The 12,150-nt window shown below is 42.1% G+C and overlaps 1 protein-coding gene and 1 long non-coding RNA gene across 3 annotated transcripts; both read left to right on the top strand.

Moving 5' to 3' along the window:
* The first annotated feature begins 2,409 nt into the window (after positions 1 to 2,409).
* On the top strand, positions 2,410 to 3,595 carry LOC310781491. Its single transcript, XR_014552973.1, has 4 exons — positions 2,410 to 2,489; positions 3,043 to 3,158; positions 3,289 to 3,434; positions 3,563 to 3,595. It is a non-coding gene; the product is annotated as an uncharacterized lncRNA (long non-coding RNA).
* Positions 3,596 to 3,608: 13 nt separating this feature from the next.
* Positions 3,609 to 6,863, top strand: LOC310781489 (retinal Mueller cells isomerohydrolase-like). Of its 2 annotated transcripts, XR_014552972.1 has the most exons (7): positions 3,609 to 3,644; positions 4,169 to 4,255; positions 4,381 to 4,523; positions 5,066 to 5,206; positions 5,328 to 5,412; positions 5,665 to 5,779; positions 6,250 to 6,863. XR_014552972.1 is itself a non-coding variant. In XM_083642130.1 (6 exons), the coding sequence occupies exons 2-6, from the start codon at positions 4,229 to 4,231 to the stop codon at positions 6,471 to 6,473; spliced, it is 636 nt and encodes a 211-aa protein (XP_083498256.1). In that variant the 5' UTR covers positions 3,609 to 3,644; positions 4,169 to 4,228; the 3' UTR covers positions 6,474 to 6,863. The 2 variants fall into 2 exon arrangements, 1 of the variants encoding a protein (XP_083498256.1); XM_083642130.1 differs by lacking the exon at positions 5,066 to 5,206 and having other exon boundaries at positions 5,286 to 5,412.
* The last annotated feature ends 5,287 nt before the right edge of the window (positions 6,864 to 12,150 follow it).

The following is a 12,150-nucleotide window of genomic DNA, read 5'->3' as shown; positions in this document are numbered from 1 at the left end:
AAATCTAATTTTGAGAGAAAAAATCTGATTAGCCTATATATCTTTTTTTTTGCTGATCGGAAAAAATCTGTGATCCGTGGCTCAAAATCCGTCACGCGATCCGATCCGTGGGTTTTCTGATCCGTGCCAGCCCTACTAAGTAGTTACTGTAGCTAGCAGCATTATATAGGAATTAAAAGCTCCTGCCACTGCCAGAACAACATTCATTTAGAGAAAGGCTTTTCCAAATGCAAAAGCAGTGTGCATTGTCAGCACTGACTTCCCTCTGTCTCTCTCACTGTCCGCCTCTCCCCCCGCGTGCGAGATGTGCTCTGTGCTAAACTGGCGTCAGTCAGTGTCTTCCACATGGATTCTACTGAAGAAATATCTTCAATTTTAAATGTTTAACGTGTCTTTTCACTGCCAAAGTCGACTGGAGGGGACAGAGAGCTCCACACATGCGCCACCCTCCCCGCCCCCCCCTCTGCTTTGACCAGACGGGAGAAGACGCCCTGCCCTGTGCAGACTACAGCGAGCCAGTCAGTCATGCTCCTTCTGTGTACCAGCTGCTGTCATGAAACCGTGAGGTTACTTTCAATGACATGTTTCAAAACAAGCTGCGTCTTCCACATCGATTCATTGAAGAATCCACACTTTTACCGTAAATTGAGTTCTCTCCGGGTCTGTCTGTCTCTCAGGTGTAATAATCCCACAACGATTACCGATTACGGCTGTTTCCATTTTGGAGTGTCAACATGAGGGCAGCAGGGAGCAAGGTGCTCGAGCCCCCCCCTCCTCCCTCCCTCTCTCCCTCCCTCTCTCTCTCTCCCTCCACGCAGCGACTTTCAATCCCGCCACCATGTGCTCCCAAACAAATCTCACAGCACTTTAAGCATGTAAAATATAACGCTACACTACACTATAGCAAGACTGTCTGAGTGAGAATGCTCTTCTAAACACATCGGCTATTAATATATAATTATTTCTCTGCATCTCATATAAGATCGGTAAAAAGTTTGGACAGACTGCTTCATTTGTTCATCCTCCCGAGTCTCGCAGTGCTGACAGCTGTCAGCGTGTGGACTTGCTGCACTCGTCATGTCGTGCAGCCGGACACAGAGCGCATAATAGCCACCTACAGCCCTTGTCGCAGATAAAGAGAGAGAGGGAGAAGGGTGGAGAGAGAAGCAAACTATTTTTTGCAGATCTCAAAAGCAGGTAAACCACTGTTGAATTAGTGAGAATGTCAGAAGGAGGAGAGAGCAATGAGCGCTTCGTCAGTGCGCCCTGCAGCCTGGAGGCTTGGGCTGGGTGTCGTGATGTGCTCTTCAAAGTGGAAATTCGTTCAATTAGCAACACGTTTCATTCTGAGCTTTTAAAATTTGTTTCTGCTGGTTTTATTAGACTATTTCCGACACCTGCAGACAGCGCTGTCCCTGGTGACTTTGAAAGAGCGAGAGAATGCGAAAGAGAGGAGGGAGAGATAAAGAGGGAGCAGACGGCGCTGTCCCCGATGCTGAAAGCGTTAAAAAAGGGAAAGAAAATTAGAAATACTGTAAGAACTGCCACAAGGCACTTACTTGATTTGTAGATGAAGTCCATGTGCCTATCCCTCTGAACAAAGATGCAGATAACTTTATTGCAGAAGTGATTCTGTGAGGAATCCCAATGCTATACAATGCTGTTTTCATAGTGCGGTGTGCAAAACAAAAATCTAAATTAACTAATTTACTCAGTGTACATTTAAAAGTACACAAGTAGAAAATATATTATTAAAATTACTCAAGAGCAAGATTATAGCATTATAAAAAATACTTAAAATGTACAAATCCTCAAAAAAACTACTAAATTAATTACTCTGCAGCTGCATACACATACAATGAATGGGAAGCATGGAAATGCACGCATGCATGCAAAGTGGACACGTACAATAAGACAAACGTAATACAGAGACAGAAATTAGATCAGATCAGATGAAGCTTTATTGATGTATGGGGGAAAGTGGGTCTCTGCAGACAAGACAAAATAATAGAATATGAAGAAAAATAGATAACAAAGAGACAAAAAGGTGCAGTTACCCATACCCAGTGCAAACTAGAAAAGTGCACTCAGTCGATACAACAAGAAGTACACCAGTGTACACACACTAATATCAGCATCACACACCCTAACAACCAAACATTCATCGAATGACAATACGCAAATACATCTATCTTAACCAATATGTAACGTATCCAATCGTTTGAATGACCAAATATCAACCATATAGGATTGGGATCAGACGAGAGGGTCCTCGCTGCAGCCCGCGGAATCGGGCGGAGTCGGATATGGGGCGGGGACTGACATCAGGGGGGCGGGGGCTGACATCAGGGCGGGTTTTTTGGTTTTTGTTTTTTTGCTTGTGTCATGTCACGTCACTTCCCTGAAAACGTCCAAGTCTCAGCAGTGTCGCTGGAGATTGTCCACAAAACGACTTGTAATTGTAAAACGGCTAGTAAACCTGCGATACGGTAATTCCTGCAATTGTACCTAACGTATGTGTTTGTTTAACCGCACGAAGTTTGCACTCGTTGTATTGTTTTCAAAGTTCAGCATTGTGCATGAAAAACAGGTTAGCGAATACAGCGTTAGCTTGTTGCTAGCTACGATAGCTCGCTAGCTTTTTTATTTTTAATGTTACCGAACCAAAACCACCGGACGAAGCGTTTATTATCTTACTGGCCTGATATCGCGTCTGTTAATTGTGTTGTATGAAGTCAAAAAGTGATCGTATGTTAACTTCATATTTGATTTGTAACGATGCAGTTGTTGTAATATGTAATTATCTCAACAGGCCTTAAGCCTACTGTAATGATCCGCTCCCGGACCGAAAGCAAGGAGGAAGGAGACGAAGTACGACTTGCAATCCGTGCATTTATTCACAGTCTTAGGTCACTGTTCTAGGCTTTGACCTACAGCCAAAATATACCTGAGCAATTGTAGCGCTCCTGTTAGCTAACAGTCTAGCCATCACACACGCATTTAGGAACATGATCCTGTGTAACTGTGTCTCTCTGTCCACAGTCTGCTGTAACGTCTACAGCCGTGCTTCCAACTGTGGTGGCCCCCATTTCATCAACTACAACGCAGTCTCCTGTTATCAGTCCAACAGTTACAGACTCTGCAGAGGTGGCACATAGGTAAGCAGCAGTGTAACAATTTTTTTACTTTACAACATGCGTAATTGCTAGTCGGAAAAGTTTGGGAACCTCAGCTCTATGTAGCCTAGATTTGGATGTTTATTTATTACCTTTTTGACATCTGCCTCAGACACCTCACCATCTTAGAAGATGGAGAAGAGCCTGTGCCTACAAAGTCTTCAGAATCATATCACTGCCCATTCTGCTCATACAAGAATGCAGCGAGGCATTCTGTGCATTGCCATATGCAGAACCATGCAACAGTGAAGTATAAAGGTGAAAGACAATGTTAGGCTCTAACAGAAAATAATACACATTAACCTCATAACACCCAGCCTATTTTCTGGATTGAAACTAACTAACTAACTAACCCTAACCCAAAATCTTTTCTTTCAGAGTTCCAGACAAGTCAGATCCTATAGAAAAGGCCCAGGTGTTGGTGCAGTTGCCCAGCAGTGAGAGGTTCAAACCCTCCTACATGCACAGGTGTGTTGTTAGTCCTTCTGTTGCCTCAAACACTTCACAATGAGGTTTCACCACATTGCTGTCACCATGGTTACCAAGAGGCACATTCAGGTCGTTCAGACTTCAACACAGTTTAGAGGACTTGAGAAATTATTTCTGTATCTAATCCTTCCTTATATAAAAGGGAGTAAGTGGGTTCTGCAATTTTGGTCATGTTTTTGAGTACACTCGGGCAATTGTGATGTCACTGAGGATGTCACTATGACATCATTGTGATGTCACTGATGATGTCATAAGACGGACATCAGTGACGCAGCAGCTCGAGCTGCAGGGTGGGCGAGCCCGCACAGCGGGCGAGCCTAGGAATCGAGCGTGCGAGATGCCTAGTTCATAAAGATGCAAAAGTTCTGTGTACTTGTGAAAATGTACCTATAGCTGTAGAAAGGGATTTACTGTATATAGTGTATATATTCTGGTCTTCATCTGTCTGTCTGTCTGTCTGTAGTTTTGGTATGACAGACAACTACTTTGTGTTTGTGGAGCAGCCGGTGAAGATCAACCTGCTCAAGTTCCTGTCTGCCTGGAGCATCAGAGGAACCAACTACATGGACTGCTTTGAGTCCAACATGGGGGTAAGTGTGTGGTGTGTCTGTGTGTGTGTGCGCGCGCGTGCGTGCGTGCGTGCGTACGTACGTACATACATGTGAGCCCCTGCATTTTTCCTCATATATGTGTTATGTGTGTGTGTGTGTTGTAGACATGGTTCCACCTGGCCAGTAAGGAACCAGCCAGTTATTTGAGCAGCCACAGGTTCAGAACTTCAGCCTTTAACCTCTTCCACCACATTAACTCCTATGAAGACCAGGGCTTCATCGTCGTCGACCTCTGCACCTGGAAAGGGTACGGTCCTGTGTGTGTGTAAGGCGCAGATTAGCCATTGCTTTGTGGTAGTTTGTAACACCTGTACTGCAGCATTGCCTGTTTGTTTGGGTTGGTGTGCTGGTGCAGCTAGTTGAAATGCTATACCAGCAGTTCATTTGACTTCAGCGCCTCCATGACACAATTTACCTTTTTCACAACAGGCATTTTGTATCTCAAAAGGAGGGTCAACTCAGGTGCAACCAAAATATTAATGAGGGTTTCCAACTTCCAATCCATTTAGGTGTTCCAGTGCTGGGGCCCTCATTAATGTTTTGGTTGCACCTGTGTTGAAAATGACTGCTGTGAAAAAGGGTCATTGGAGGCTTTTTGAACTGTGGCACTGGCTACCCTCAGTGTGGCGGAGCCATAGATGGTACAGTACACATATTCCAATCACCGCCCCAAGAATAACCCTGCCGACTACTAATGATAACAGGAAACGATGTAATCTTATTTATCAGTTTTACAGATGTTTATATTGTAACCTAATATATCAACCAATGAGATTAATTTGTCCCTAGGTCCCACAGGTCCGTGTGCCATTCACACGGACATCAACCCTTGCCCGACCCACCTGTGAGGTGGGCCGCCAAGCCGGGTCGGGCCTTTCAAACACAAAATCAACCCAGGAATATCCCTGGCTGGACCTTGGTGTGAAAGAGGTATATTATACTGTAATTACTCTCTATCTATCTATCTCTCTATCTATCTCTATCTCTGTCTCTGTCTCTCTCTCTCCAGTCATGACTTTGTGTATAACTACCTCTATCTGGCCAACCTGAGGGAGGAGTGGGAGGAGGTGAAAGCAGCGATGAAGCCTCCTCAGCCCGAGGTCAGGCGATACGTACTGCCACTGGATATACACAGGGTGAGTGCACACACACACGCACACACGGCACGCACACACAGACACACACACACACACACACACACACACACACACACACACACACACACACACACACACACTACTGTAATATCATAGGCTCCTAAATGTCCTTAAATGAAGGCTAGTAGGTTGATAATGTAAAAGCAGACTTTAATGGAGGTGGCCACGCCTCCAATGGTGTGTGTGTGTCTGTGTGTGTGTGTGTGTGTGTGTGTGTGTGTGTGTGTTCAGGAGGAGCAAGGGAAGAACCTGGTATCTCTGCCCTACACCACGGCAACTGCTGTTCTCCATGGAGACGGAACCATCTGGCTGGAACCTGAAGTCCTCTTCTCTGGACCCAGACAAGGTCAGACATGCACGCGCACGCACGCACGCACACACACACACACACACACACACACACACACACACACACACACACACACACACACACACACACACACACACACACACACACACACACACACACACACACACACACACACACACACACACACACACACACACACACACACACACACAGACACACACAGATGCACACATGCCCAGACACAAATGCAGTGTCATTAGACAGACAAACAGACAGACATTGTTAGCCCTTAAGTTTTCATTTAGACTCCCATCTTTTTATATGCACAGCATCTCTGGGCTACAGGTAAAGTCACTTGCTTATAGAACATAATAGACAGTAAACTATAGGTGCAGTCATCTTGGACATGACGGCTTGCCACTTCCTACATTGCAGCGAGGCCAGAGCATTAAATAAAAAATAACCTGAACCTTTACACATGAGCCCTTGTGTTCTTTTTTCAACAGGTGTGGTGAACTGGAAAGTGTTTTCCACCGACTACACGAGGACATACAGGATCCCCTACCAAATCTGCAACTGCATACAGTGCCGAAGATTATATAAAGACACTGAAGGCTACAGGGGGCATGGACAGCGAGGAAAAGTGCAAGGGTTTTACTCAGAGAATGATCTGGCAGGATTTTGCAGTATTGACTGTTTTTATGAAGCTGGATGCACTTTTCACGAGTGAGTGAGTGAGTGAGTGAGTGAGTGAGTGAGTGAGTTTCCACGGTCATGAGTCAAAACCTGTTCTGAATCTGTATCTGGCAGACTGAAGATGGCTTTGTAGCCGAAACGTTTCTGTTCAGTTTTCTTTCTCTTTTTTCACATGGTAGCACCTTTGTATTATTTTATGGACCATTAAATATATGGCATCTTCACATCCGTGAACCTTTGGAGTGGACATTCCATTTTTTCTTTCAGTGTGTGAGCTTCTCCTGGTTCCTTCCTGAATCTGTATCTAAAATCTTACTATATAATGAAACGTCTGTCCTGTCTGTACAAGCGAAGCAGTGGTTCTATGGAATTGCTTTGAAGCGCGTGTAGCAACTCATAATGTAATAATGGTTTATAATGTAACAACGGCTCATAATGTAATAACTTAAATGTAATAAAAGTTAATAATGTAATAATCGGCTCATAATGTAATAACAGCTTTGCGCATAATGTAATAATGTAATGGCAGAGGTAAAGATGATGATGATGATAATCCAGCAATTTTCTCATATGAGCCATTACATTATGAGCTGTTATTACATTATGAGTGATGCCATTAAGGCGCATAATGTAATAAGTTATTACATTATGCGCAAAGCTGTTATTACATTATGCACTCATGATTTTATTACATTATGAACTTTTATTACATTTAAGTTATTACATTATGAGCCGTTATTGCATTATGAGTTGCTACAGCGCGTATCAAAGCTTCAGTTGCTTTGACATGTATCAAAGCTTTGGTGTTGCTTTGAAGCATCAAGGCTTCGGTATAAAAGTCAGTCGCACTGCCGGAAATCATTTGTAGGCACGATAGAATAGTGGATTTGATATCGAAAGATATCACCTCTATTTTCAGATCTTCTATTTCACTGTATAAACATTCTACTGTGAAGCAGAGCATGTTCAGTCTGTGTAGTGATGATTCAGATGTTTTCTCTAATATTCCAGCTAACACTCCAGATGTTATTGTCAATGAAAATGAGAGAGAGGTGTTTGTTCTAGAGGTTGGCTGTACCTTTGACCACAGCCTAGAGGAGGCCTTTCTAACCAAGATGCTGAAATATCAACAGCTGCAGCAGACCATCTCACAGCTGGGCTGCAGGTGTAAACTTCTAGTTTTCATATTTGGTAGCCTGGGTCATATCCATAAGCTGGTTGTGAGAGGCCTTCAGATGGCTTGTCTCCCAAAGAGAAGGGCCAAGCAGTTAGCAAGGTATTGTTCAGTATCTGCTATTATTGGTAGACGCTCAATATGGAGGAGGCGCTGCTTTTTGTACCCATGAAGTGGATACTGACCGCTATCTTACCTTACAGTAGAACTGTATCTGTCAATTTGCCATTGTCATCATCCTGTGTGGTGTCATCTTTTGTGTATGCATTAATGTGATCGCCAATTAGGCACTCATGTATCTGACTGACTCCCAACATCTGATTGCATTAGTGTTTATGTCCTTTGTACTTGTATCTATGTAGACATAAATAAATCATTTAAATGTGTGTGTGTGTGGAGCATGCACAGTTCACAAGAGAGTCAGGCACGTTAAGGGTGTTTAACCCTCTGTTATAATTTTCAAGCTCTCCAAAGCAAGCTTTGAACCAGTCAGGTGATTCATTCAGGTAATGAGCTTTGTATCAAAGCTTCAGTGTCACACTTGCCATCACTACTTTGATCTGCTTCATTAACGAACCAGTCAGGTGATGCATTCAGGCAATGAAGCAGTTGCTGCTTGGAACAATCCATCTCAAACTGCACATGGCCATTGAGCATTGGCATAGGCAGAAAGTGAAGTAGACAATGTTTTCATTTTCCCAATTTTACGCTAATTCTGAGTATAAATCGCGGCAGATGTTATGTTGCCCTGACGTTATGTTGCCCCGACAGGGCATAGACTAGTCTGAAATGATAATCTGAAAATCTGTTCATGTACTTAAAGTTGTGAAAAGTCATGGAAAAGTTATTTTTTCTTCTGTCTAATAAAGTAAGTTTGTTTCTACAACACTGTTTTATTGTCCTTGTTTCTGTGTCTCTGAAATGCAGCACTCAGCCAGAAAGTTGACAATATTAATTTTAAAAATACATTATATACAGTCTATAGGTGTGTGCGTGTGTATATATTTGTAGGGATGTTTGTGTGTTAACATTAATTACAACATTAATGTGTTAAATAATTTTCATGGATGCCTTTCTCATTAGTAATCCAGCTGTACAATCCCTCTAGGCTACTATGACAGTATTATATGCAGTGTTGGGGGTAACTAGTTACAAAACTAACGAGTTACAGTAGTATATTACTTTTAAGCAGTAACTGAGTAATGTAACGAGTTACTCACTCTATTTTGGTAATATTATTACAGTTACTGAGTCCGGTAAGTAGTTACAATCTGACAAAAAAATTTTCAAGAGCCTGTGTCATCTGAAAATACCTAAAACAGTCCCTAAAATAAATACCTCTCCAAGTAACTAGTAATATGTAATATATTACATTTTGGAAGTAACTTGCCCAACACTGATTATATGTTACATAATTATCTGCTTGGCTATATAGATTTTTTCAATTTTCAAATTTTTTATTTGATTTAAATTTTTTATTTTATTTTTTCTCTATTATTGGATTTATTTATTGTCTTCTTCTTTTTTGCATCGCAGCCTGTCAATACACTAATTACTCTTCTTTATTCTTTATCAAATTAATTCTAATGTTGTCTAATTGTTTTTTGCATCAAGTACCCCTCTCTTTTGCATTGCAAAAAGAGCGTCATACACCTTTAAGAAATAAGTGGTCGTAAGTAAGCCCCGCCCCCCTGATGTCCGACCCCGCCCCATATCCGACTCCGCCCGATTCCGCGGGCTGCAGCGAGGGGTACTTGGATCAGACGGCGCTGTCCCCCCAGCACTGAGAGAGAGAGAGAGGGGGAGAGAGAGAGAGTAGGGGGGGGGGGCAGACGGCGCTGTCCCTGGTGACTTTGAAAGAGCCAGAGAACACGAAAGAGAGGAGGGAGAGATAAAGAGGGAGCAGACGGCGCTGTCCCCGATGCTGAAAGCGTTAAAAGGCTAGAAAGAAAATTAGAAATACTGTAAGAACTGCCACAAGGCACTTACTTGATTTGTAGATGAAGTCCATGTGCCTATCCCTCTGAACAAAGATGCAGATAGCTTTATTGTAGAAGTCTCAGGTGTATTCCTCAATTTCACCAGTCTCTCCTTTTCTATGGAAATCAGAGGAGTAACGTCTGTCATGTCCCATCCTATACGGCTGTAAAAGTCTTACGTTTTAATGCTGAAAGGTCCTCTCCACAGATGCGGTTGTAACAGGTATAGTTAATGCCAGCTTAGCGTCTCTCAGAAACCTAAGCAACTGTATAGGTGACATTATCATTTGTGAACAGTAATCCCAAAGAACAGAACACCACGCTAATTCTTTGTTCAAGGCAGTATATGACGCGCGCACAGCATGTCCATTGCCTTATGGAGAACACGAAAAAGGCATCTGTCGCGTGACATATCGCAAAACCACATATATTTGGGCTTTGTGATAATTATATTGAATTTCATCCAATTCGATTGCAATAAACGATGCAGCATGTATGTCACTTTTTATATTACCTTTATAACCCCCTTTCACCCACACACTGTCGCTGGTGGAGAATAGTAGAGGCCGAGGGAAGAAGAACAGCTTGCTAGTCTGGCTGCACGCGCAGCCAACTTGAAAAGTCAATTGTCGTCGGTCCATTTCTTTGAGTAAGTTCCGCCAGGTCAGGTGTTGGCTTTCCATTTGCGACCACGGTCTTTTTCCCCTCAAAAGTAAATGTTGTAAATTGTTTTAAGTAGGCAACCATATATCCATGTTGGTAGACGAAATAAATGCAGAAATAGCTAGCGAAAACGACTCGCGAAAACTCACTCAGCCCGCCACAAGTGCAGAGGTCAGAGGACGGCGAGCGAGACGGGTGTCAGGCAGTCAAAATTAATGCAGGAAATCGCCGTACCTGTGAGAAAAGCGCAGTGCCTCATGCTTGACACTGATAGACAGTGGGAGAACAGCAATCTCAACAAATTAAAGTTAAAAAATAAATAATAATAATAAAAAATAAATTTATTAATAAAAATAAAAATAACTAACTTTATATTTCATTGTTTTCCTTATTAGCCTAGGTGAGGCACTGCCTACCCTGCCTCCCCTGACCCACATGCTTGGCACATATGGAAATAAATGCAGAAGTGATTCTGTGAGCAATCCCAATGCTATACAATGCTGTTTTCATAGTGCGTTGTGCAAAACAAAAATCTAAATTAACTCATTTACTCAGTGTACATTTGAAAGTACACAAGTAGAAAATATATTATTAAAATTACTCAAGAGCAAAATTATAGCATTATAAAAAAATACTTAAAATGTACAAATCCTCAAAAAAAACTACTAAATTAATTACTCTGCAGCTGCATACACATACAATGAATGGGAAGCATGGAAATGCACGGCAAAGTGGACACGTAGCCTACAATAAGACAAATGTAATACAGAGACAGAAATTAGATCAGATCAGATTAAGCTTTATGGTCTCTGCAGACAAGACAAAATAATAGAATATGAAGAAAAATAGATAACACAAAGCAGCAATATTCAAACTAGTTAACATGAGCCACTGCCTCAGACACTCACACAGCTATTCATATTCTCAATGTGTTAGCCATCATCCGGTCAGTCGGTGGGATTTCATGCTTTCTGAAAATCAATGAAACAAGCAAAGGTAGATCTTCTCTCCTGAATTCTAGCTCGGACCACTGTAGAAACGGTGTAAATGTGATCTATGCAGGCTCTAGCTTTTCTAAAGCCGTTCTGTTCATCTACAAGTAGATCAGAACGTTCAAGATAGTGGGTGAGCCTATTATTTAGACTACATGAATACAATGTACATACCGTGCTAATAAGGCTAATCCCTCTAGGCTATAGTTCAATGGAACTTTTGGATCGAGTTTGGAGGATTTGGGAATATTCTTGATTATAGATTTATACCATACAGAGGGTACAATGCCATTCGTAAAACAGGTTTGAAAAAGTGTAGCCTAAATAAAATATAAAGCAACTTAGGTGACTTCAAAATTTCATTGGGTAACTCATCAACTCCAATAGCTTTCTCGATAACAGTTCTGAGCTCCTCTAATGTGAGATCAGCACTCAAAGCTTGGTTAGGACTATAGAACTCCCTGCACATTACCTCCTCCAAATTCAACCTTCTGGAATTTCTTTCTTTCAAAAACTGATCATCAAAGACAGGACTGTTCATACCAGAAAATAAACATGTGAAGTCTTTCTCCCATTTCCTTAAAACGATATCGGATTGATTGCACGCCTCCCCATCATCCAATACAATCTCCATAGGGATTTGCTTAGCCTTTCTAGAGCCTTGTTTATCTCACTCCAAAACCTTTGAGGGTAAAGTTTCTTTCTTTCTTTCTTTCTTTCTTTCTTTCTTTCTTTCTTTCTTTCTTTCTTTCTTTCTTTCTTTCTTTCTTATAAAATATTGTGTACACTGGGGGCGCTGTGGTGCTCAGTGACAGTTTGTCTGCAGCACGAAGAAGAAACAAACACTTCCGGGTGCGATATTTTCCCCATGATGGCGAAGGCATGACCCGCCCATGTCTGCCT

This window comes from Poromitra crassiceps (assembly GCF_964638095.1).
Source record: "Poromitra crassiceps genome assembly, chromosome: 8".
Classification (NCBI taxonomy): domain Eukaryota; kingdom Metazoa; phylum Chordata; class Actinopteri; order Beryciformes; family Melamphaidae; genus Poromitra; species Poromitra crassiceps.
Note: the sequence above shows the minus strand (reverse complement) of the source record. Positions and strands in the feature narration are given on the sequence as shown.